Raw genomic sequence first — 26,056 nt, forward strand, 5'->3', positions numbered from 1 at the left:
TGCTTGACTGACCCTTTGATTCAAACAAAAATTTTAACCTTCGAAAAATCCTTAATTTGATAACGACACCGTTCTACTTTTATGGCATACAATATGTATCGGCTCAAATTCAAATCGACAACTGCATTCAATACAGCGGAGATGCTGATGAAAATATCAGATATTTCCAAACGACGATGATGAGTAGACCTGGTAATGATGTTACTGTAAAAGAAACATTACCCATGTTCCGAATTTCCCTATGTAGATAACTATGGAAAACGATGGTGGAAGAAGCATATATATTAGGACTCCCTTTTAACCTTTTTAATTTTACTGAACCATGTAAATTAGTTCATTAGTTTCATACTAATATAAATAAATCCTTCCGCCCTAATATAAATAAAGTACTTCGAAAATGAGCTTCAATCGAACAAAGATCGAATCGTTCACTTTTATTCCGGTTTAGAAGAAACTAAAGATACTATAAGTGCAAGGAGGTAACAATCAGTCAACAACAACATCGCTCAAGAATCAAGATGTCATAAATAAAGGTATTCTCCACTCATTGTTTCAACCTCAAACATATATATCTAATAAAAACAAAAAATCAAATGCATTCAAAGTACAAACCATAAAAAGTCCTGAATTCCACAACAAATACAGCCATCAACCTGCCATAAAGAATAGAGGACGATATTTACTAGTTTGGGGTCATTAATGAATCAAAAAAGTGAATTGAAGAAAAAGATTCCAAACGAACCAAAAAATGTATATACTCTACCCCGTCCAACCAGCAAAATGAATTAAACTAACTTGGGAACCAAAAAATGTATATTCTTCCCAGTCTATAAGCTAAAGAGTAAGTTTTTCACTTTTTCATTATTCCTACCAATTTGGAGAGTCCATACAAGATAAAACCTTTTCGTTTTTAGTATACAAGGAAGCTTGTTGAGTTGTGAGCTACACAGACAGAGTACATAATCGCCTATACTATGAAAACTGTGAAGTATCAACATGATAGGGGTCAATCAACAAGTGGATGTACATATGTATATAATCGCCGAATGCCATACAAATTTTTAAGTATAAACACAATAGAGGTCGATGCAATAAATGGAAGTACATTATGTATATAATACCCGAAGACCCAAAAAATTTACGCATAAACACACGATCGATTAAGATTTAAGACAAGTTTAACATTCTTGCATCTAATCTTATATCAAGTAATTAGAAATTTCCTTTACAGTGAGCTTCTCTAGAACAAATGATTAGTATTTCAAAGGCGAACAAGCAAAATCATGAAATTCTACAGCATTTTTGCTAAATTTTCTGTTCTTTATATTCCAAATGCATACCAAAAATGTAACATTTAAAAACTTAAATCATGCAAAATTAATATTCTGAAGCGAAACATCAAATTTGACTAGTTAATCGATTATAAAATTAAAATCCATAGAATGTAAAGTTTCTATTTAAAATATAAAATTAGAAGTACCTGAGGTGGATTTGGATTCTTCGTAGGGACCGAATTCCAGATTCGAAACCCTAGTTTCTAAAGCATCAAATTTCTGCTTCATCTGCAAAATTTTCAAAACAAACAAATAAACTAAAAACCAAATAATACTAAATCAATTAAAGAAAGCTTTTGGAGAGAATCCAAATTTCAGAGACCGAAAAAAAGTGCTAGTACATCAGATTTAAGGGCGTAACGGTCGGTCCATAGGTCTCTATAGATGAATTGAGAGATTGAAGCCGCTGTGACCGAAAACCCCAATGTGAACCATAGCAACCGACTTCGAATCATTTTTCCTTGTTTCTTCTTGACCCAGAGAAAACAGCCAGAATCGCGTATCGAGAGGAAGAAGATTGAAATTTCCAAATAAGAGAGAGAGAGAGAGTGAGAGAGGAAGAAGATGAAGGTTTCGTTTTCTTAACTTGTTTTTGGGCTCAATTTTAGCCCAAATTTGGTTCTTGGTAATTTGGTTCTTAACTTTCACAAATTTTAAATTGTTATATATTATAAATATTTTCTATTTATAATTTATATCGTAAAATAATTATTTTGATAAATATTGAAGATTAATTTTGATATTATGTAAAAATTATTCAAATATCAACAGAAGTGATCAATTGATAAAATTCATATCAGAGAATTCAATAATAAGACAAATAAACAGGAAATTACATGACAATTTGTGAAATAAACCATTATTAATATCTTTGAGAACTAAAATATCAGCACTTGGACTGACTGTGGTGGTGACCGGACCCAAATTTAATCTTGCAGCAGAAGCAATTAACAGAGGATTTGTCTTTCCTCATAAAATAATAAACTATGCCCAACACCAGAATAGCTATTGATATTCCCACCACGATCCAAATAAAAGTCGTCCTAGAACTGTCGCCGCCTCCGCCTCCACCACTGCTACCCCCACCGTTCTTAGCAAACCATGAGTTTGGATCGCCTCCGTCGGGATATGGAGTCGACATAATCAATTGTGAAGGATAAAAATATTGCAGAAAGAAAAGGAAGAAAAGGGGAATAGAGTGCTTATTCCGATGGCAGTCAATGGTGGTGGTTTTATAAGGGACACCATCGCCAGCAATGGACGCGTTAGTTGGATTATTGCAGTAAGACAAAGTATTAAAAATTGACTAATTGAGATTTGTTAATAATATCGGTGGTTGAGTGAGTAATTAAAATTCATTAAGAAACGACTTCAAGGAAAGCGAGGTTGATACGTCATTGCCAAAATGACATGAGAATATTAATTTAGAATTTAAGGCATAACTAATTTAAATTAATGTCTTAGTTATAAGGTTGGAAATTTGGTAAAGAAAAATGGGTAGTTGGTAGTCGTAAATTTTGAAACATCACACCAAGAGAAAGAGACGAGAGTAGAAGGTGGAGAAAAAGACTCGTTTGGAATTTCTTCGGGTGATTCCGAAAAGGCCAAAACTAAATTCCATATTTTATATACTTAAATTCCCATTTATTTCTATATTATTATACTGTTATTTGAAAAAAAATAATCTTCATCGATGACATTTTAATTATGAAGAAATATTAATCTAAACATTGATCTTTTAACTTTTTTAATTAAATATTTAATTATTTAAATGATATAATCAAATCATCTCTCTTTTAGAGAAGTTAACGTGATAATTAAAAATAATCATATATTTACTATTCATTACTTAAATATTCTATTTAATTTAGTTTAATTGTTTTTTTTTTCTGAACTATATTAAATATGATATGGTGACATGTGTCATTAAGTAGTTAAATGACTTGACTTTAGTTTAATCTTCTAATTCTATTAAAAATATTAATTTTCTAATTGAATTGATATAAATTCTTTTTAAACTGCCATCCATTAAAATACAAGAATAAAAAATTGATATTATCCCTAAAAATCTTTCATTTTTTATTTATCTTCACATCAAATATGGGCTAAATCTACAAGATAATGTGCTGGAATTATTTATTTCACGAGATAACGTTCTCCCAAGATTAATAGCTGAAGTATGGCGAATTGTACAGTGTTGGCCGTAGGTCGCCATGCCTTCCGGGCGACCTACGACATGGCTGCTTCCGACGAGGGAATGAGCATGGGACATGCACAACCCAACCCATAGGTCGCCATGCACTCCCAGCGACCAAGGAGGTTGCCATGCACGCCTGGCGATCAAACTTTTAACCCTCTGCACGCTCTGCATGTCATAGCTGGGAGATTCCCGACGACCAAGCTTTAACTCTCTGCTCCCTCATGCATGCGTTGCATCCATAGAGCGCGACGTGAAGAAATATCACATGGCCATGCAAGGAGACAAGGTCGTCGGGCGTGCATGGCGACCTCCTTGGCCGCTCGGAGTGCATGGCGACCTAGGAGGTCGCTGGGAGTGAATGGCGACCTATGGGTTGGGTTGTGCATGGGACGTCTGAAGCTGTCACGTCGTAGGTCGCCCGGAAGGCATGGCGACCTACGGCCAACACTGTGCAATTCGCCCTACTTCAGCAATTAATTTTGGGAGAACGTTATCACGTGAAAAAAATAATTCCAACACATTATCTCGTAGATTTAACCTCAAAATATGTTTTTAGTAAAGACGATTATTTTATAGAATATTGTTTATTGTTTTCTCTCAAATTATAATATAAGTTAAAACTTAATTTTGGCATATAATTTTATGCAATTTTAAAATTAAATGCATTTATCTTTATTTCTAATGATATATTCTAATGACATACAATTTATTTATTATGCATAAAATTATACATAATACATTAAAAATATTTAAATATTAAACTTATTCAAACAACACCAATAATAATATTCATAATGAATTATTTGTATTCATTTATTTATTAAGTACAGAGGTATTAATTTTTAATATAAATATTGAAATTCAAAATCTCTAGTATAATGAACATTATTATCACTCAACCAATTAATGAATCTCTATGATTCGTATTTGTTCGTTATGCATATAAAATAGTTCGAGTGTGGGATGTTAAGCTTGATTAAATAAATAACTTGACATATACAGTGGTTGTAGGAACTCTTGAAGTTGCAGAAAATTTCCAGATTCATACTTAACATTGAGTGGTCGTCTTCATAAATCCAAGAATGAAAGCCTAAATCCTTAACCAAGTATGGTCCCCTCCATGACATTATAAATCCATGCTATCAAGATGAATGTTTAAGTACCTTCACCGTCTCAACCACAGCTGAAAAGTCCAGGTCTCCCAGTCCCATGCTTCTAGCCTTCTTGAAAGCCTACACCATGTAAAAAATATAAGATAACAACACAACATATTTAGCACGGCAAAGCACAAGAAAGAATGAACGAACGGAGACCTCATTGGCAGCGGCAGCTACCGGCATTTGTAGTGCATTTTCATCCCCAAGGGCAAGAGCCAACCTCATGTCTTTCTGCTGATGTTTCAAAGGAAATGCAGGGGAGTAGTTGTTCTGGAGGATGGCCGGTCCTTTTCCTTTGAACATCGGATTAGCAATGGCACCCAAGTCCTGCCAGAAAGTAGGTTAGTCAAACTCCAAGTTGCCACAATTTGACAGAATATTGATCAGTTGCAATCTTACCAGCACATCAAGAAGGTCATGTGGGTTCAGTCCGCTTCGATCGGCCAGTATGAGTCCCTCCGAAAATGCATTCATCATACTGCAGAGGAAAAAGAACTATGATGAATGCATTCATCGTTGCAAAAGTTGTTCTCCCTTTTCCTTTTAAAGGTTTACCAACCATGCAAAACTGACAATTCCAACATATTCATCAAAGTTACTCGGACTTGAGTGTAACTTTGAAGGGTCACATCCCCAAACTCTACGTTCGAATATGCATAGGACATCGAGAAGAACCACCATTACCTGCCCATGATCATGTTGACAACAAGTTTCATTTTGGCTCCATTTCCAACTTGTCCCAAGAAGAAAGACTTCTTTCCCAAGATATCAAAAGCTGGAACTGCTGCATCATACAATGCCTACATACCCGTGTGAAGATAAATTTGCATGCTATAGGTATATTAGCAATAATGATGAAGAAAATGGATGTTCTTCAACTCTTTATCTCCCGTACTTCTTTCACTATAGATACGAAAGAACAGTTAATAACTAGAACATTTAACCTTAAAATGTTAGTCGATAGAAGCTCTAGCTGGATGTTGCAAGGAAAAGGATGAGTTTTATCACACAATGAATATAAATGAATATGTAAGGGTATATGTCCCACATGGATATGTTCAATTTTTTCGAAGTTTTTCCATGTATTTTGAGAGTTTATATAGATAGAGCCATATCCATCATCCATGTCCGAATATGTTCTGAATATGAGTGTCAGATAAGGATACTTCAAGAAAAATGAACAGCTGGAGAAACAGACTACAAAATTCACACAGGTGTCTGTTTCCAGAAAATGAGGTTGATTGCTTGATTCTAGAACACAAAATGAGAAAAAGGAAAACTTATACAACACTCATATTCAAATACCCGTGTCAGAATATGTGTCAAACACGGATACAAAAATTTACTTCACCAATTTACCTTCTCTCCGGCAGCAAGAATCACCAGTTGACCAGTTTCTGCAGGCTGTTTGCTACCAGAAACAGGGGCTTCAAGGAATTGGCCACCCTTTGATGTGATCGCCTATGGATATCCCACAGAAGCGAGAAATGAGTAGGTTCATTAATTAAAAGGTAAATCAGTAAATATGAGAATATCAAAGAGTAAATCATATGTGTTTCATTATAATCCTCCAGCAAGGAGCTTTAAAAACATTGTTTTCTAAAATCTCTTTGGACTTCTATCATGAAAGCAAAACAGTAACATAATAACATGGCACCATTTCAATAATAAACAAATCTCTTTGCATGCAGCATGCAACAAAATGAACTTTTTGGGGGTAAAAACACAGTTTTAAACTTAGAACTTGAAGAATAGAATACTTATGTTACTCGGACTTGTAGTGTCGAGTTTTTCTATGTATTGAATGATCTTTCGAAGGCCATATCTCTGTACTCATGTCCGAATATTCGTGAAACACAGGTGTCAAACATACAGACACAAAAAAGATTGAATGAACAAGGCATTGTTTGACTGTCATAGCCATATCTCAACAGAAGATAAATTTACTTTCTTTGCAACATCAACAAAACACCAAGAATCAAGACTATCAAGTACAAAAGAGTATATATAATAACCTCACTAATTTTGCAAGAAGTCTCTGGATCGACTGTTGACATGTCAATGTAACCTTTGCCGCTGCAAATTTGCTCAAGAACTCCATCTTTATCAGAGAAAACCTAAGCAATCACCAAAATACATATTTTGTTGTTACGACAGTTTATTGAGACTCAAAATGTACGAACATGCCTACACCAAAATTTGTATGTACCGAAAGAGCTGCAGCAGGATCAGACAGCATGGCAATGGTGATCTTACACTTCTTAACCACTTCTGCCGGGGTTTGTCCAACTGAGGCACCATGAGCCACCAGTTCATCACACTGCAATTGCCACAAATTTTGACAGTGAAAAGAAAGCACAACCAACCATTTTAAAGTTTTGATTTTTTTTAAGTCAGATTTAATCAATCTCCTTGATAATTCTTTAATTAGATACAGAAAGAATATTTCAAGACAATACATAAAACTAAAAACAAACACCAACCCATCAATCAGATCTCAAAAATGAAAACAATTTGCAACTGATTGATAATAATATTTCCAAAAATAAGTAAGCTCCGGGAAAAGAAGAATTGGTTGAGTGTAATGGAAAGTACCTTAGAAAGAGTTCTGTTCCAAACAGTGACTTTGAATCCATTCTTCAGCAAATTCATCGACATGGCCTTTCCCATTATTCCCAGTCCCAAAAACCCAACCTCCATCTTCTTCTTCTTCTTCTTTCGTTCACTTATGAACTTTTTTTCTCTCTTTACAAGTTCATCTAGCACATCTTACCAGACTCCATTTATAAATAGAAAAAAATTTCCTATTGTAATTTAATAGGTTATTGAAATATGCCAAACTTGGTTATCAAGCTCTACAATGTTTAGCAAGTAAAGTAGTCGTGTAGGTTGTGAATATCTTTAATTGTGGTTAATGGACGGATAATTGCGTTCCACGTAAGCCACAAAAGCAGGGGTGATCGTGCTCCACTATTCTCGGAATCCTCGGAGGACATGTTACTCTGTGGTATGTGATCGAGATAAACTGGAGTCGTGAACCAATCATCGTTTACCACGTAGTTGGTGATGCAAAAATGATTATACGCAAAAAAAAAAAACAAGGGTTCAGACTGTCATTGATAACTATAACCGTTGGATGCAAAAATGGCCCACCCTTCAATGCCTTTTCCAGGCTTCTCTTGAGGTCTTCAGAGCTTTGAATCTGTTTTAGTTAATAGTAAATGGGTTTAAACGAAAATTTAATTCTTTTTATTTCGACTTAAATACATCATTTCCTCCTAAATTATATCATTTTTATCGAGTTGACTTTAAAATATATTTAGAGATGTTTTACTCTTTAGAGTATAAATCATTGTCTCATTTATCCTAAATTATTAACTTCGTCAAAAATACTTAGATAAATTACATATTTAGTCACTCTATTATTTATGCAGGTCTGTTTGAGTTATCTAATTTTTTCTTCAAAATAATCACTAGACTTAAGTCTTTGTTACGTTTTGATCACCCAATTTGATTCAATTTATTTTTAAAATTTTTAATTTATAAGAATTCATTTATATTATATTTTTTACTCGACACATAAATTTATTTTTCAATAATAAGTAATATTATACAGTGAGTAATAAATAATATATTAAGTTATATATAATGCAAATAATATGTAACTTAAATAATAAATTGACAACAACAAAAACAAAAAGTTGAAACCAAACCAAAATTTAAGCAAAAAAACAGCTATTAAAATTGCATCCAAAGTCCAAAGAAATCCATCCCAAACAAGCTGGAATGGAGACTTTTGCAAGTGCTTTTCCCATTGCAAGATCTAGGTTTTTAAACAACTAAAATAAAAGAGAAAATATTTTAAAAAAAGAAACAACTAAACCAATAAAAATAAAAATACCTCCAAAAGAATAAATTTTTTAAAAAAGCTTAAAGACGTCGATCGATTGCGATGTAGACAATGCAAGCGATAGTGAAGGTCGAGGAAATATGAAGAATGTCGAGAAAGAAATAAGAGTAAAAAGATGAATTTGATTTTGTTTGGTTTCATAAAAACACTTGAAAAATATGTAAATTTTAAAATTTTAAAATATAATTAATATATTTTTATTTCAAAATCAAATCTCATAACTTTTAAAAAAATTGATTTTTTCTATTTTATACTCGTAATTTTTTATAGTGTTGTTGATGATATATGTGAGAACGGCAAAAAAAAATAGTTTAGGTGCATGAGATTAGAAGGTTGCTACCCCGATCCCTGTCGAGTAAGTTTACTAAAGCACAACATTTTTTTTACCGAAAGTGGCACGACTAACCATTTTTTTGATGTGATTTTTTTTATCATTTCGCCAAAAGTTGCTAAATTTGGTGAATGATTAGTGTTTCTTCGTACGTTGTGTAACTCTCGTTTATGATATTTTAAATAATTAATTAATATTTTATTTAATAGAAATTAATTACATACAACTTAATATGTTGTTTATTATTTATCTTATAATATTATTTATATTAAATTTATGTGTCGAGTAAAAAATATAATATAAATGAATTCTTATACATTAAAATTTTAAAAAGTAAATTGAATCAAATTGGGTGACCAAACGTAACAAAAATTTAAGTTTAGTAATGATTTTGGAGGAAAATAAGTTGGGTAACTCAAACAGAACCACATCAATATGGAGTGACTAAATATGTAATATACATGCGTGTTTTCTGACGGAGTTAACTGTTTGGGGCAAATGAGGTAAAGATTTATACTTTAGGAGGCAAAACGTCTCAAAAAAATACTTTAATAAGGGGTAACTCGATAAAAACGGTATAGTTTAGGGGGTAATGGTGTGTTTAAGCCTTTTCTTTTTATGGTATTTTACAGGAGGTGAATGAATATCGGCAGGTTAAGGATATTACAGAAAATCTCGTTTTCTTCTGGAGTTTAGCTCTAATTTTCATTTTTTTCTCATTGAGTGCAATTTCTATGGTGATAAAATGTCTATAACCAGAGATTATTTAGCTCCCATTGACATTTCAATCATGGTTATAGCTGGTACAAATGGATTGCAGTTTGATGCTGTCATGAAATCTTGAAGCTAATTATTCTTGGTGGTACTGGTTATGATTCCCAGTTTAGTACTTTCATGTATAGCTGTGATTGTCCATGATGATTGTGTTGCATTTGATTTCAATTTGTGGACGACTGCCAAAATGTTTATTGATGCCTAAATATTCCCGTTTTGTCACATGAATGTTCATTGCTTTCTTGTGTTGTTGGGGAGCTAAGATGATTGTTGCCGGCGGAACCGAGTTTCCAAACGCTGTTTCGGCTTTGAAGAAGGTTCACAATCGCTTCTATAGCATTCAAACAGGCTATCTGCTTCTGCAAGTGTTTTTGAGATAGCACGAGTGGAGTCTTTCTGATATTTGGTGTTTCAGGCCGTGCCTGTAGTTGATGATAATGTAGTAAGGGTTCTTGCCAGACTACAAGCTATTTCTTCGAATTCGAAAGACAAACTTACTGTCAAGAACTTCTGGTGAGCTTTTATTAGCGTCTGCAACACATCTTGTTTCAATTCTTTTACAATTACTCTGTGTCTGGGAGTAAGGATGGTGAAATTGTTCTCTCTTGTTACTGGAAACTAGCAGCTCAACTTGTCGGTCCTTCGCGACCAGGGGATTTCAGCCAGTCTCTGATGGAACTAGGTGCAACTTTATGCACCCCATTGAACCCAAACTGCACTTCATGTCCTGTTTCAAGCCAATGTCGAGCATTACGTAATTTCCGAAATGATGAGTCAGCTATGGTGACAGATTATCCCATGAAGGTTGTAAAGGCCAAACAAAGAAACGATTTTTTCTACTGTTTGTGTCGTGGAGCTATCTGCAAGCCAAGATGGATCACAACAAAGCAAACCCGACAGCAGACTCCTTCTCGTCAAGCGGCCATATGAGGGTTTACTTGCTGGTCTTGGGGAGTTCCCTTGTGTTACATTGGATGAAGAAGCTGAGTTATCCATGAAGAGAAAAGTAATTGATCAACTATTGAAGAAGTCATTTAGACTTGAATGCAGGTATGTTCCATGGTTAAAAAATTTAAACACAACGGATCATCCAGCAATTCCATCCGATTGAGAAAAAAAGGCCAAAGTGTTCATGAACCAAGCCATACACGGATTCAAACATTGAACCGTTTCACCATGGAAGATATGGACAACCTTTGTTCATATGATAATATTATCTTCTATGTTTTATTATTGTGATTATTATTAAATGTTATGCATTTTGCTAGATAATTTGATAAATTACCTATTTCGGTAAAGCAAAAAAATTGTTTTCCCAGAGTGAGCTAAAAATAGTTAACTGGTATAATTACAACGGAAAACTCAATTTAAGGAAGTAGATCTAACGGGAACAGACCTCTTTGTCACAGTCATTGTAGCTCAAATTTCCTTTTCGTTTTGTTCATCTTATTACATTCCTTAGCTACATATATAAAGCCAAACCTGCGTTTGGTTCTCTACAAAATATTTGCAAATATATATTTAACCATTAAGAGAAATAAAGAAACAAAAAAGGAAGGAGTTTCTGCTTTGTTCTCACCCGGCGTTTTCTGTGGCGCCAAAAGGATTCAAGATCCGATCTTTTTCAATTTGAACCAAACTTCAAATTTCCCAGATCTTTCTCAGGTTCTTCCTTCAACATTCTCTTCTTATTTTTTAAGCCTTTTTCTTAAATGGGTTTCTGGATTTAGATCGAATCTGCAAATCTCAATCTGTTTTTATGATTTTGTACCATTATGGAAGAAAAAAAGAGTTTTTATTTATGTTGTCTTGCATTTTGGTATTGGATTTGAAGTTGGTGCAATGCAGTTCTTTTGTACATATGCATCTGGGTTTTCTTCTTCTGGATTTTTGTTATTTGTTTGAAACTGAATGATGAAAATCTTTTTTTTTTTGTAGATTCCTTTTGATATTGAATGTTTCAGTTTAGGTAGCTGAGATTAAAGCCATAATCTTCAAGATCTGCCATTATCATGGCTTTCTCACAAAGGAAGATGCCTGGATTCTTTTGGAATTTTCTAGTAGTGATTCTGTTTGCTCATTCTTGTCGTGGGTTTTACCTGCCTGGGAGTTACATGCACACGTATTCGACTAAGGATGCTATATATGCCAAAGTTAATTCCTTGACTTCCATTGAAACCGAGCTTCCTTTTAGTTATTACTCTCTCCCTTACTGTAAACCTATGGGCGGTATAAAGAAAAGCGCCGAGAATATTGGTGAACTTCTCATGGGAGATCAGATTGATAACTCCCCTTATCGGTTTCGAATGAATGTGAACGAGTCTCTCTACCTCTGCACTACCAGCCCCTTGAACGAGCATGAAGTTAAGCTTTTGAAACGAAGGACTCGTGATTTGTATCAAGTGAATATGATTCTAGACAATTTGCCGGTGATGAGGATTGCGAAACAAAACGGGGTTAACATTCAGTGGACTGGGTTCCCAATCGGGTACTCTCCTCCGAATAGCAACGATGATTACATCATCAATCATCTCAAGTTCAAAGTCTTGGTTCATGAGTATGAGGGGAGTGGTGTTCAGATAATTGGAACTGGGGAAGGAGGGATGGGTTTGATTTCTGAAGCTGATAACACAAAAGTTTCTGGTTTTGAGATAGTTGGTTTCGAGGTGGTGCCGTGCAGTGTTAAATATGATCCGGAAGTCATGACTAAACTCCACATGTATGACAATATCTCCTCCGTGAATTGTCCCATGGAGTTGGACAAGTTGCAGATAATACGAGAACAAGAGAGGATCACTTTTACTTATGAGGTTGAATTTGTGAAGAGCAATATTAGATGGCCGTCTCGTTGGGATGCTTATTTGAGGATGGAAGGTTCCCGTGTGCACTGGTTCTCGATTCTAAATTCTCTGATGGTGATCACTTTCCTAGCTGGTATTGTGTTTGTCATTTTCTTGAGGACTGTGAGGAGGGATTTGACAAGGTACGAGGAACTGGACAAAGAAGCTCAAGCACAAATGAACGAGGAGCTTTCCGGATGGAAGCTTGTTGTAGGCGATGTTTTCAGAGAACCAAATCATTCGAAGCTTCTGTGCGTGATGATTGGTGACGGAGTTCAGATTACAGGAATGGCCCTCGTCACTATAGTTTTTGCAGCTTTGGGGTTCATGTCGCCGGCTTCACGAGGAATGCTACTAACCGGGATGATCGTTCTCTATCTTTTCTTGGGTATTGCTGCAGGGTATGTTGCTGTTCGCCTCTGGAGAACCCTCAAGGGAACGACAGCAGGATGGAAGTCGCTCTCCTGGTCAGTCGCATGCTTCTTCTCCGGAATCGTCTTTGTTATCCTTACAGCATTGAATTTCATTCTATGGGGCAACAAAAGTACCAGTGCAATTCCCATTTCCCTGTATTTTGTACTATTGTCCCTCTGGTTCTGCATCTCCGTGCCTCTCACTCTCGTAGGAGGATACTTAGGTACTAGAGCTGAAGATATTCAATACCCTGTACGAACAAACCAGATTCCTCGTGAGATTCCTGCACGCAAATATCCGTCATGGCTTCTCGTTCTGGGTGCCGGGACCCTTCCGTTCGGAACCTTGTTCATTGAACTCTTCTTCATCCTTTCTAGCATCTGGCTTGGCAGGTTTTATTACGTGTTTGGCTTCTTGCTTATAGTCCTCCTTCTACTGATCATCGTTTGTGCCGAAGTATCATTGGTTCTTACGTACATGCATCTCTGCGTCGAGGACTGGCGATGGTGGTGGAACGCTTTCTTTGCCTCCGGTTCAGTTGCCCTCTACGTGTTCCTGTACTCCATCAACTACCTGGTATTTGACCTACAGAGTTTGAGTGGTCCGGTATCGGCCATTCTTTATCTCGGTTACTCCATGATCATGGTGGTTGCAGTCATGTTGTCTACAGGTACCATTGGCTTCATAACATCATTCTATTTCGTTCATTATCTTTTCTCGTCCGTCAAGATTGATTGATTAAAACATCCATTCGCTTCATCTTTGGAAAGCTTTTGGCATGTATAAGAGGATCACTTCTTCGTTCATAATCTTAATGAGATCGAAAGCTTCATTCTCTTTAGGGTTGGATGCTATTTTGTCCTTTTAAGTTGTATTTAGAATAAAATTAAGAAAATATGTTGAGAAACAGTTGGGCATTTGTTCAAACAAGACATTTGATTTTTTTTTATATAATTTATACTATTTTTATTCTGAATATTTTAATTTATATTTTTTTACTTCAAAATTAAATAAACTCTTTAATTTTATTAAAAAAATTAAGCCTTTCAATTTTTGGTTGTAATAACAGTAGTCAATTTTATAAAATTGATGAATTCATTCTTACCCACTGTCGTAGCTCACAGGAAAGGAACTTCTTCAATTTGTTTGGACTTATCAGTTGTTTAGATACTTGCTTTTTGGGGGTGCAATTAGGTACTCAATTTTTATTTTTTTTACGAAATTAAGCATTTAATATATTTTAAATTATAACTTTTAAATCTGTATTATTCATTTAACTAAATGGCATCAAAATTATAACTATAAATCAATGAATTGAACATGTGTAATTAAAAAATATTAAATACTTAATTGTGCAAAATAGATTAGGTACCTAATCATACCATTAAAGAAAATTTAGATATCTAATTGTATTTTGAAATTGGGTTTGATATAGTAACAAAACTCAACATTATTTGTTGGAGTCTACTTAAAATGTTTTAATTTATGAAGGTCAACAATAAATTATGTACCTTTGAAGGATTAAGAGACAATTTACCCTTGTTTCAACTTCAAAACTTTTTTTAAAAATATTAATATTTATCATGAAACTTGGCCTCATTAGTGTCCGTCTGATTTTAGAAAATATTTTTTGTTTTTGTTTTATGTTTTTATTTTTAGAAAATAATTTTTATTTTCATTTTTTTTGAAAATTGATGACCATATCTAGTTAATATAAATGAAAAATTAAATTCAAAAATAAAAATAGTGAAAATATATTTGATATCTAATTTTTTAAAAATATAGATGAACAAATAATTATTGAATAATTAAATTAAAATATAACTATTAAAAATTTTATTATATAAATTTAACATGTAAATTATGTAAATATAAAACAATAAAGTTGATAAGGAATTACATAATACAAAAATTATTTTAGTTTATAATAAAATATAATATTAGTCCATATTGGGCATCAATAAAATTTAAAAATTACACAAAAACAAATTGTTACAAGCAAGAGTACACAAAAGTATCATTAAAATTATATGTATTGGTATTTGAAGGCCTCAAACTTTGGGGGACTAGTATAGTCATTGAACTTTTTTGCACTCAATGTGATCCTTAAATTGAGAAAAAAAAAATCAATATAATCCTTTGACCAACAGAATCAAACATTGACTGTCATGACGCTTACATGGTGATCTACAATATTGATCTGACAATATAAGATGAACGGCGATATGATAGACGAACTTAATTATTTTTTTAGCAAATTTCGATGGCCTAATTGATTTTTTAGAAAGTTTGAGAACTTGTTTAATTTAAAAAAAACAATTATTTAAATTAAAAATATATAAAATATAAAAATTATTAAGATATTCAATACATTAAATATAAAAATATTACAAAATTAAATTATTAAAAAATCAATATAAGAATCACATTGAAAAGTTATAAAATGTTCCAACTATAGGGTGTTATTTTTTCGTCACTCGACCATTAAAAGTTACAAAATGGTCAGTTGACTATTCATTAGGTACCAAACTCGTCTTTTTCATTAAAAAAATTAAAGGCAATCTAAGTTGGATGTTAATCTATTGACTAAGATATGGTAAAACATGATCTCATAATCTCAAACGACTATAATATCTCAATCAGTACGTTAACGTCAAACTCATATGATTGTTAATTTTTTAACAAAAAAATGACGAGTTTGGAACGTAAATAATAGTCAGGTGACAATTTTGTAACTTTTAATAGTCGAAGAACTCAACAAAGTAGTATCTTATAATTAGGGACCATTTGTATACTTTACCAAAATTTTTAATCAAATAATAAATAAATGTGAATTGACAAAGAATATATATACATGTAATTAGTCTTGTATTTACTTTTTAAAAATTATATATAATTTTTGGTATTGAACTTTACATTTATGTGTAATGTGAAATATAAAAAAGTCAGTTTGGCTTATAAAATATATGCTGTTTTTTATTTTTAATAAAATTAAAATTAAAATATTTAATTTTATTAAAAATAAAGAACATTTAAAAAAACATGTTTGATTGTAAAATTAAAAAATAGTTTCTAAAAAAATGAAAAATATAAAAACATAAAAAAATATGTTTTCGATATTTTCATTAAAGTTATTTGGATAAAGTACACAAATAGTTCTCGACTATATGATGTTGGTTTGTTGAATTTCCTAGTTATTAAAAATTATAAAATGATCCCTTAATTATAGTGCATTACTTTGTTGAGTCTGTCGACTATTAAAAGTTACAAAATTATCACCTGACTATTCCTTATGTTCCAAACTAATCTTTTTTCTATTAAAAAATTAACGGTCGTCTGAGTTAGACGTTAACATGCTAATTGAGATATAATAGTCGTTTGAGATTATGAGATCATGTTTTATCATATATCAGTTAGCAAATTAACGTCCAACTCAGACTGCCATCAAATTTTCAACAAAAATGACGTTGAAACATATGAATAATCAGGTGACTATTTTATAACTTTAATAATCAAGAGTCTCAATAAAAAAAACTTTATAGTCAAAAAATTATTTTGTAATTTTAATAATCGAGAGAAGTTGTGTCCTATAACCACGATAATATATGAGTACTTTACCTGTAGGGGGTGTTTGGTTCAAGGATTGTGGGAATCCCACATTCCCATGTTTGGTTGGCCGGGAATCTCATTCCCGATAATATTTTATTACCAATAGTAGATTTTTTGGGGTATATTACCGGGAATGTCATTACCTCCCTTCCCTTAGGTATTATAACATTACCGACGTTTTGGATTAAAATGTCCTTAAATTATTATTTTTTTTCAAAAATATCATTTTTTTATCATTGAATAATAAAAACTCTACGAAGGTTAAATTACAAATTTATCATTAAATTATTTTAGATTTACAAAAAAAAGTCTATAATTAAAATTTTATATAAAGTTCAGGGGTTAAAAAAATTTACTCTTTCATTAAACATTTTTTATATTTTTAATTTTATAAAAAATATTATATAAATATTATGAATTTAATTTTTTAAAGAAAATATATAAATATTTTATAATTTATAATATTATACAAATATATAATAAGGACAATTTGATCAAATATACATTCTAATAATATTTTATTCCTTTAACCAAACACGGTAATCTTACATTCCTGCTAAATCAACCAAACATAAAATATAACATTCTCAGTAATCCTATTCCCGGGTAATCTTTTATTCCCACTAATAATCTTACATTTCGTGAATCAAACGCAATATTAAATTAAATATACAACTAGCCTTTAAAATCCATTCCAAAGTTTAAATACCCATTTTCATTGACACGTCACTGCTACAATCTTTCCGAAGAAGCTGTTTCTCTCCCCTGTGATTTGATTCGATGCTCCTCCAATGCCAGACCCAAAGCCCTCTCTTGTCTCTTGCATTCTGACCATGAAATCAAACAAGGTAATTCTTTAAACCCTAAACTTAGCCAATTTCTTACTACTCGAGCCATGGCTCGGTTTGTGTTATCTCCTCTCTGCTCCTACATCACTCTTATATATTTGATTTTCTATTTTCTTGTTACTCTCTCTCTCTCTCTCTCTCTCTCTCTCTCTATATATATATATAGATAACCATAGTGATAACCACAAATTTCGTAGAACGACCTTTGGTTGTTTCTCGAGGAAATTGAAAATTCGTGGAAAATATTAGAACTTCCTATGAGATTGAATCCGATTTTACCTATCGTCAAAGTGTAAGATGCGAAACATGGTTTATCTCGATTAATGTCAATCTAATATGACTTTTTTATGCTAATTCGTTATAATCAACTTTTGGCATAGGAGGAAGCTAATGGAGAACACCGTGTAGATGGAAAGAATCATGGAGCATCTGGGGGTGCTGGTTCCAGTCAAATAAATGATAATCATAATAATAGTAATGGTGATGCTGATGTTGATGATATGTGTAATGGAAATGTTAATGGTGATGTCCATGCAGATATCGATGACACAGCGGATAGTGATGAGGAGGAGATGGTGGATAGATGTGCAAGAGGTAACAATGCCGGAGACTGCATTGTTGTTGATTGGTTAGAAGGAGAGTATTGTTTTGAATGCAATAGCACAAGTGGCCAGATTTTGGTCTGCCGCGAAAGTGGCTGCCCAGTTGCTTTCCATGAGGCGTGCTTGACCTGGACACCCAAATTTGATGAAATGAGTAAATTCTACTGCCCTTATTGTTTGTACAAGCAAGAAGTGGCCAGGCTCAAAGAATTGAGACAGAAAGTTATGTTGGCAGAGAAGGAATCATCCAACTTTATATGTTTAAGAAGGGATGGTGGAAATGAAGAGGGGGAAGGTGAAATGGTGAGCTTTAAAAGAGCAAGTGCATCAACAATGGCAAGGGAAGTGAGTTTTGGTGGTGATTTTGGAAATGGGCTAAATAATAATGGTAAAGAGACCATATATCATAATCAGGATGCAACACAGGGTTTATCAACAATGACACAGAAAGTGAGTTCTGGTGATTGTGGAAATGGGTTAAATGACGATGATAAAGTGACCACTCCTCATAATCAAGATGAAATACAGGGTGTTGAGTTGATAAGCAAAGAAAAATCTTATGAGGGAAACATCTCTACAACTCATGGGTCTGACAAAGTTGGGAATGGAGAAAGGATGCACGAGGATATAGAAAATCCCAATAGTGAAGATAATGAAACTGATGAGGGAGAGCCAGTGCTCCCAAATGCAGTAGGAACTACCTTCCACAGGTGTCAAAAGGATGACAAACAAACAGCTAACAAGGCATCATCATTTCAACCAAGTTCCAGTGCAAATAATATGGATTTGAACCATGAGGGAAACAATGAAACAGCAAAAACCTCTGCAAAGTGGCAAAAATCAACCAAGCGGTCGTAAGTTTATTAATGTTTTTCATTTTGTTGAAGGAAGGTAGCATTCATAAAAAAAGCCCATCTTGGGCATGGGATGAATCATGGTTTAGGGTCTTGGTTTTTGGTTAACTACTAGGCTCTAAAATTACCTTATCTTTTCATCTAAATTGCAGCTTGATGCCCTGTACTGAAAAGCGTAGGAGACTACACTGGACAGCTGAAGAGGAAGATATGCTGAAGGTTTGAAATTATGGATGGTTTCATCCTTTTTTCTATTTATGCATTTGCTAACATGTATTAACTTTGGATAGGTTCAACTTGATTTTTGCTACTTACCTGTTTCCTTTATTCTTCTTTACGTTTGAAACATAACTTTCATCGGTTAACAGTTAACTAGCATTCCTGTTTTCGTTTCTGTACATGTGTATGTTATATATTTTTCTACAAGTCCGAGCATCCTTTGCTATCTTACTAGAAGGATGTCAATCCTCAATTCATTATCCTTATAAAGTTCCCATTAAATTAAGAATGTTTAAGTTGTCAGCTTCCAACACACATAAGCTCATGTATAGTTTTCTTAGTAACGATTATACTAAGAAAATGGTTTCTACTCCCCATGCACTATTCTTTATGTCTCTTGCTTTCACTGGTATATGCCCAGGAAAGGTGGCCTCGACTCTTGGTTCTTTTGCTAGTTTGAACATTGCGGTAGTGTTTAGGCATGCATGTTTCTCAACTACACTGATTGGATTGATTATTTTGCTGGAATTGAAGTATTAATATTCTCGACTGCAGGAGTTAATGCAGGAATATTCAACTAAAGCAAACAAAAACATCCCCTGGAGGAAAATTTTGGAACATGGTCGATCTGTTTTCCACTCAACTCGTCTCCCGGTTGACCTTAAGGATAAATGGAAGAATATTGTGTCTAAAGAGATCTCTAAAAGGTAACGAGGGTCCTGATTAAAACTGGAAGTGTAAGGTAATGGTTTTTTGTCGTTAATGTTCAACTGCCATGCTGGAATTCTCTCATACAAGTTAGGGGGCTCAATGCCCTTTTTGTTGTAAATATGTCTTACAAAGTAGGTAAGGCGTTCAATGTGTTCCTGTTATTAATATGACCAGTTTAAGTTGGTGTTGTGCAATATATCTGGGTGTGTTTAAATTATTCTACAAACTAGATAATGGGGTTTCTTTTTTGCCTTGGCGTATGTTCAGATTGGTATCTTTTTTTTCTTTTTGTTGTGGTGGGTTATTATTTTTATACGAGTGATTATTTCAACTAAACCTCATTTTGATGTGAAACCAAATCTCCAAGAAAAAGTCCAGTCAGCAAAGCTTCAAGTGGAGTTATTAAAAAAAAGACCCATTGGATATGTACATGGTTCATGTCAAAAATGTCTCCATTTATTATTGAAGTGACTTTTTCAATTTAATGCTTTTTATTCATAATCTTGGAACTTGAAGTCGTAATTTTATTTTAGAGATTTAATATTTTATCTTAGTAGACGAATTGATAAATGATTAGTTTTACACGTTTTAAATAAATTAATCATTTACACGATAAGTAACATATAATTCATTTATATTTTTACTTTTTATTAAAAAAAACAATTAAATATGTGTTATGGGATGCATGGAAAAGACTAGGTTGAAAATAGAAATGAATGGGAAGAAGCATTGATCGTGGCTAGACTTTTTGACCTGTCAAAACGCTGAATGTAAGAGCGACTATTTCAAGTTCACATGAAGTAGAGGAAAAAGTAAGATTGTGGTGCTTCCTATAAATGGATGAAAAACAGAACATCATATCATAGGAGGCAAAGACAATGACGAGGAGGAGGAGCAGCGGCTGCGCCACATTTGATTTCTTATTACTTTGTCTTACGTTTTGGTGCCTATATCTATCACCCGCATATGCAACAATCCCTCAGTTTACATGGTTCAATTCTCTTCTTCTTCTATTCTTTTTTCTATAATTGTATCCCTTTTAATTCTTCTTAAATTGTTAAACTTCTAGTTAGGTTCTTTCATTAAATTAATATTATTCGTTTATGCGTTCAATATCAATTCAGATACACATATTAACCATATTTTAAAAGCATAGATGTATCACACATATAATTTAGATATGATTGCATTTATGATAAAAAATTTAATATTAAATTTAAATTATTTTATATAAATACATTTAAAATTTAATCAATTTATTTTAATATGTTCTAGATTATATTTGAGTTAGACTAAAGTCTTTCTTCACTAATTTAAATTCAGGCTTTCAAAAAAGAATAACACTTCATTTTTCATTGAGATTGATTTCATATAATATTAATACTTTATAATTTTAATTAAAATGATTGTATGAATGATAATTAAAATAATTTTAAAATTTGAATTATATGATTAACTTTTTTTAGTAATTTTATTTCATATTCCCCCCGTACTGCAGAAAATCTACAACATCGAAGTAGGGTCCGTCGAGGTCCGCTGAAGAATGATCCGCGAGCCAATCCCTCTCCGCAACAAAACAGACCGCCGCATCAAAGGGGTCCGCCTCCAAAACCGAACTAAGCCACCGCGACCACCAGAAAATAACCGAAATTTGAATATGAGATAGTGAAAGCTACTTTCGGCATCAAAAGAAAATATGCAGTTTACAAGTGTTTGTCATTAGCTACTAATTTATATGTTTAATGTAGCAATAAACCAAATATTTGCATTTGAGTTTCTGTTCTTTGAAAAATAAATAAAATCTAAGAGGGATTGTAATTCTTTCACTAATACTATCAGATTAAATATTTTATATAATATTTACTTTTTTAATCAATTATTATCATGTTATTTCAAATTTCAAATTTCAAATCCGTTTAAATAAACGGACGGGACTTATTAGAAAAGTATCATGGGACATTAATTTTTATTAATTTAAAAAATAAAATAACTCCATTTTTTAAAATATCAATATTTATTAAAATATAGATTTTTTTTCAAACAGCATAAATGAATTTTCTAAAAATCTCATTTTTTTTCTAATTTGGAGTTTTCTTTTGCATTGTCTTCCTTTCTTTTCGAATTATATATACTAGAATGGAAACCCCAGCTACTTATGGGAATTTTATTTTTAAAAAATCATTTAATTAATTAATAACACAAATTATGTTTAAATTAAATTTTATTAAATGGTATTAATATTTTATCTTTAAAATGTATTAATATTGTGTGTTAAAATGATATTACTCAACCAACTAATTGATCTCAATCTAATAATATTTTTTATATTAAAGTATTTTTTTTAAGAAAAGGAAAACCCTATGGCCTATATATATTATAAATTAAGACCTCATTTTAATAAATTATATGGAGCTCTTAAATTTTTGCTCACTCATATTTTCTTAGGTCATGAGTTTTATATTTGTTAGGAACATTTCCCTCTTTTTTTTAGAGTCCTCTTTTCACTTTTCCTCTATATAGGATTAGAATTAGATTTAAGATTTAGAAAAATTCTACAACGTTCGTCGAGCGTGGATAAGCACCGATAACAATGATCACTATTAAATTAATTTATAAAATGTTAAATTATAAAGTACTAAACATATAATTATAAATTAGATTAAAATCTAAATATAATTTAATTAAAATAAAATATTTAAAAGACATTAGTTTTTAGGGTAAACTATATCATTGACCACCTAACTATTTACCCCTTTTACTTTAACCATTGATTTTTCAATTTTGTCAATTGGGTCACCTAACTATTTAAATCTTGTCAATCAAGTCACTTGCCATTAAATATTAACGGAGAAGATGATGCGACGGTTAATAAAATTTGTATAATTGCACATTTAGTCTTCATTACTTACACATTCTATTAATTTGGTTCTAACTTTTATTTAAGTCAATAAATTTAATCCTCAATCCGATGGTGACATGTGTCACTGTGTGATTGAATTTTTTAAATAATTTTTATTTAATAATTTTTCTATAAAATAAAATGAATCAATAAATATTGTCGGTGGGGTTTGAACCCAAGATGTGAGTAGAAGAAGCAAACACCCCCAATCACTGGGTTACACCATTCAAATGACAAACTTATCATGGCATAATAAAGACAATTAAAAGAAGGGAAAATGACCAAATAAGAACTTCAACATGGAATAATTGAATAATATGATAATATGATTTATATACACAAATATTATAATTGATTAATATGTGAATGTATTTTATTCATAATTTTAAATCATTCTAATAAAAAATAAAAATAATTTTTAACATATTATAATTGAAATATAACGAAGAGCTTCGTTGACTTAGAATTTTCCTGATAGTCGAGGGCTTATCGTAGTAAGCATTTTAACTTATGCATTGACTTGTTTATATCCCGGTTAGATTAAGAATTTTATATTTTATTATTTATTCATTATGTATTTTAAGAAATTTTTAGGGAAAACTTGATTTTATTGAATTAGTCTATTTTAATATAGAGTTATTAAATAATATTAGAATTTAATCAATGTTATAATATTTTAAAATATAAGATATGATACATTCAAATTCAATAAAATTAGAATAAGAAGACAAATTATTAATTTAAAATATGTAAAATGATACATTTCAATTCTAACATATTAAATTCACTTTTATTTTAATTTTTGCATTAAATGTGATTTAAAATATAAATAAAACATATTCATTTATTAATCAATTATAATATTTGCTTATATATATATATATATATATATATATATTATATTATATTTTCATACTATTCATTTCTTTCTTGTTTGAGTTCATTTATCACCATTAACTATATTATAAATTATATAGATTATTTTTTGTACACTAAACAAATTTAGTAGTCCAACCTAGTGGTTACGATGCTCAGTTTTAACGGTAGGTAGCTTGATTGACAATATTTAAATAGTTGGGTAACCCAATTGACAAAGTTAAAAAAATCGGTGGTTAAAGTAATAGGGGTAAATAGTTAGGATGTCAATGGTATAGTTTACCCTAAAAACTAGTGTTTTATAAATATTGTATTTTTAATTAAATTACATCTAAATTTTTAACTAATTTATAATTATACATTTAGTCATTTATAATTGAGAAAATAACTTCAGTGACCGAAAATGCCTTATAATATATAATTTTAACCAACTTTTTTTGGATTTGTGAAAATAACCAACAAATTCGCAACGCGAACTCCAATTTCGCAACACAGTTTCCAAATTCGCAAAGCGATTCTCCAAATTCGCAACGCTAATTACCAATATAGGTAAACACAACTATTCGCAACTCAGTTTTCAAATTCGCAACGCTAATTACCGATATAGGTAAACACAACTATTCACAACTCAGTTTTCAAATTCGAAACTTAGTTTTCAAATTCGTAACGCGATTCTCCAAATTCGCAACGCGAAATTCATTTTTGCAACGCTAATTACCGATATAGGTAAACACAACTATTTGAAACTCAGTTTTCAAAATCGCAAAACGAATTTCATTTTCGCAACGAGATTTTTTATTAATCAAAATTCTACTTGTGACCACCATATTGAACTAAAAAAATCTTCTAATCATATTGAACTAATTGTGATTAGTTACTCACTTTTAAATTTGACAAAGATCAAATTATTATTTACTCACGATATTTTCTTTAAGAGGTAAAATTTTACATTTCGCAACACGAATTTGTCGAATTCGCAACTCAGTTTTCAAATTGTCGAATTCGGATTTTTTACCGGATTTTTTCCACCGAGTTTACCTATATCAGCAATTTAGTTGCAAAATTGGCTAATTCGTGTTGCGAATTTGAAAACTGAGTTGCGAATAGTTGTGTTTACTTATATCGGTAATTCGCGTTGCGAATTTGAAAACTGAGTGGCGAATAGTTGTGTTTACCTATATTGATAATTAGCGTTACGAATTTCGAGAATCGCGTTGCGAATTTGGAGAATCGCGTTGCGAATTTGGAGAATCGCGTTGCGAATTTGGAAACTGTGTTGCGAAATTGGAGTTCGTGTTGCGAATTTGTTGGTTATTTTCGCAAATCCAAAAAATGTTGGTTAAAATCGTATATTATAAGACATTTTCGGTCACTGAAGTTATTTTCTCTTTATAATTTAACATTTTATAAATTAATTTAATGACGCTCGTTAATTATCTTTAACGGTACTCATCAGCGCACGTCTAGCGTGGGCATCATCCTAAGATTTAATATATATATATATATATATATATATATATATTCAAATATCAAATTGAGGTAAAAAATTTAAATACTGATTTAAAAATATTAATTTCAAATGTTAATTTATATAATAAATCTTTTATATGCATACATTGAATGTTCAAAAATATTGTTAAATACAAAACAATGCATCAAAACCAAATGACGCAAAAATGCTGCTACAAACAAAATATTTTTAAATACAAAACAATGCATCAAAATAACGTCCAAATTAAGCAGCAGCTCGCCTCACCCTTGAAACACCTGCAGCCGCAGCCGCAGCTGTATATACATTCGTTTTGAGAGACTCAACCCACAAAAATTTAGGTAACTTAGAGCTACTAAGCATATTTCACATCATATCCATTGAAGTTCATTTTGTTCTTTCTACAACATTGGATGATCTTCGTATGGTCTACCAGACAACTATACTATTATTTTGAAGAAACTTTGCAAATGGATAATGTGCTTGTTCATTTTCAGTATATCTATCCTAATACTAACCACATCTATTAATTTTCACAATTTTGATCTGCTTATTGTACTGTTTCTTTACTTCAGCCTTGAAAATCTTGAAAGTTTTTGATGTTTCGCTCTTGTGATGAAGCATGTAGAGATACATATATCCTAAGAAATCGTCTATAAAAGTGATGTAGTATTTATGACCTTGTTTATCCATATCTATCAATAAATATCAGAGTGGATGATTTCTAATATGTTCAAACTCCTTTTATTTCTCTTCTTTTAACTTATTAGTTTAGTTACTCTTGATGCAATCTATACAAGTATCGAAATTATAAAAGTCTAACGTAACGAGAACCTCATCATTTACTAATCTCTTTATTCTTTCAATAGCATATGTGTCTCAGTCTCCAGTGTTACAAGGTAGAAAAATCTTCATTTATATCATAGCATTTGGTACAAATATGAATGTGTCTAACAATATAAGTGACATTATTTCATAACTTTAAAGAG

At 31.9% G+C, this 26,056-nt stretch overlaps 3 protein-coding genes and 2 pseudogenes across 3 annotated transcripts; 3 read left to right on the forward strand and 2 right to left on the reverse strand.

The window, feature by feature from the left end:
* Nucleotides 1–744: 744 nt before the first annotated feature.
* LOC120161025 lies at nucleotides 745–1,891 on the reverse strand (annotated as a pseudogene).
* A 2,602-nt stretch (nucleotides 1,892–4,493) lies between these two features.
* On the reverse strand, nucleotides 4,494–7,516 carry LOC120160998 (glyoxylate/succinic semialdehyde reductase 1-like). The gene is made up of 8 exons (XM_039171306.1): nucleotides 7,287–7,516; nucleotides 6,901–7,011; nucleotides 6,707–6,808; nucleotides 6,051–6,152; nucleotides 5,376–5,491; nucleotides 5,091–5,169; nucleotides 4,848–5,018; nucleotides 4,494–4,766 (listed from the first exon to the last, which is right to left on the reverse strand). Exons 1-8 carry the CDS (start codon nucleotides 7,389–7,391, stop codon nucleotides 4,677–4,679), a joined length of 876 nt encoding a protein of 291 aa, XP_039027237.1. The 5' UTR covers nucleotides 7,392–7,516; the 3' UTR covers nucleotides 4,494–4,676.
* A 272-nt stretch (nucleotides 7,517–7,788) lies between these two features.
* Nucleotides 7,789–10,817, forward strand: LOC120161116 (annotated as a pseudogene).
* A 448-nt stretch (nucleotides 10,818–11,265) lies between these two features.
* On the forward strand, nucleotides 11,266–13,816 carry LOC120161176 (transmembrane 9 superfamily member 12-like). Its single transcript, XM_039171441.1, has 2 exons — nucleotides 11,266–11,371; nucleotides 11,645–13,816. Exon 2 carries the CDS (start codon nucleotides 11,719–11,721, stop codon nucleotides 13,696–13,698), a length of 1,980 nt encoding a protein of 659 aa, XP_039027372.1. The 5' UTR covers nucleotides 11,266–11,371; nucleotides 11,645–11,718; the 3' UTR covers nucleotides 13,699–13,816.
* Nucleotides 13,817–17,320: 3,504 nt separating this feature from the next.
* LOC120161263 (protein CHROMATIN REMODELING 4-like) lies at nucleotides 17,321–20,000 on the forward strand. Its single transcript, XM_039171529.1, has 5 exons — nucleotides 17,321–17,417; nucleotides 17,798–18,369; nucleotides 18,475–18,873; nucleotides 19,026–19,092; nucleotides 19,648–20,000. Exons 1-5 carry the CDS (start codon nucleotides 17,361–17,363, stop codon nucleotides 19,801–19,803), a joined length of 1,251 nt encoding a protein of 416 aa, XP_039027460.1. The 5' UTR covers nucleotides 17,321–17,360; the 3' UTR covers nucleotides 19,804–20,000.
* Nucleotides 20,001–26,056: the final 6,056 nt, after the last annotated feature.

Source organism: Hibiscus syriacus, unplaced genomic scaffold (genome assembly GCF_006381635.1).
Source record: "Hibiscus syriacus cultivar Baekdansim isolate YM2019G1 unplaced genomic scaffold, ASM638163v2 tig00111398_pilon, whole genome shotgun sequence".
In the NCBI taxonomy this organism is placed as follows: Eukaryota; Viridiplantae; Streptophyta; class Magnoliopsida; order Malvales; family Malvaceae; genus Hibiscus; species Hibiscus syriacus.

What these genes read in the sequence shown, in the direction of transcription:
- LOC120161263 (XM_039171529.1), top strand. Translation starts at nt 17,361, where the DNA reads ATGCCAGACCCAAAGCCCTCTCTTGTCTCTTGCATTCTGACCATGAAA. An exon ending in CAAAAATCAACCAAGCGGTC is followed by an intron (nt 18,874 to 19,025) that starts GTAAGTTTATTA and finishes TCTAAATTGCAG; the next exon opens with CTTGATGCCCTGTACTGAAA. An exon ending in AAGAGGAAGATATGCTGAAG is followed by an intron (nt 19,093 to 19,647) that starts GTTTGAAATTAT and finishes TCTCGACTGCAG; the next exon opens with GAGTTAATGCAGGAATATTC.
- LOC120161176 (XM_039171441.1), top strand. Translation starts at nt 11,719, where the DNA reads ATGGCTTTCTCACAAAGGAAGATGCCTGGATTCTTTTGGAATTTTCTA.
- LOC120160998 (XM_039171306.1), bottom strand. Translation starts at nt 7,391, where the DNA reads ATGGAGGTTGGGTTTTTGGGACTGGGAATAATGGGAAAGGCCATGTCG. An exon ending in GGAACAGAACTCTTTCTAAG is followed by an intron (nt 7,012 to 7,286) that starts GTACTTTCCATT and finishes TGGCAATTGCAG; the next exon opens with TGTGATGAACTGGTGGCTCA. An exon ending in TAGCTGCCGCTGCCAATGAG is followed by an intron (nt 4,767 to 4,847) that starts GTCTCCGTTCGT and finishes TACATGGTGTAG; the next exon opens with GCTTTCAAGAAGGCTAGAAG.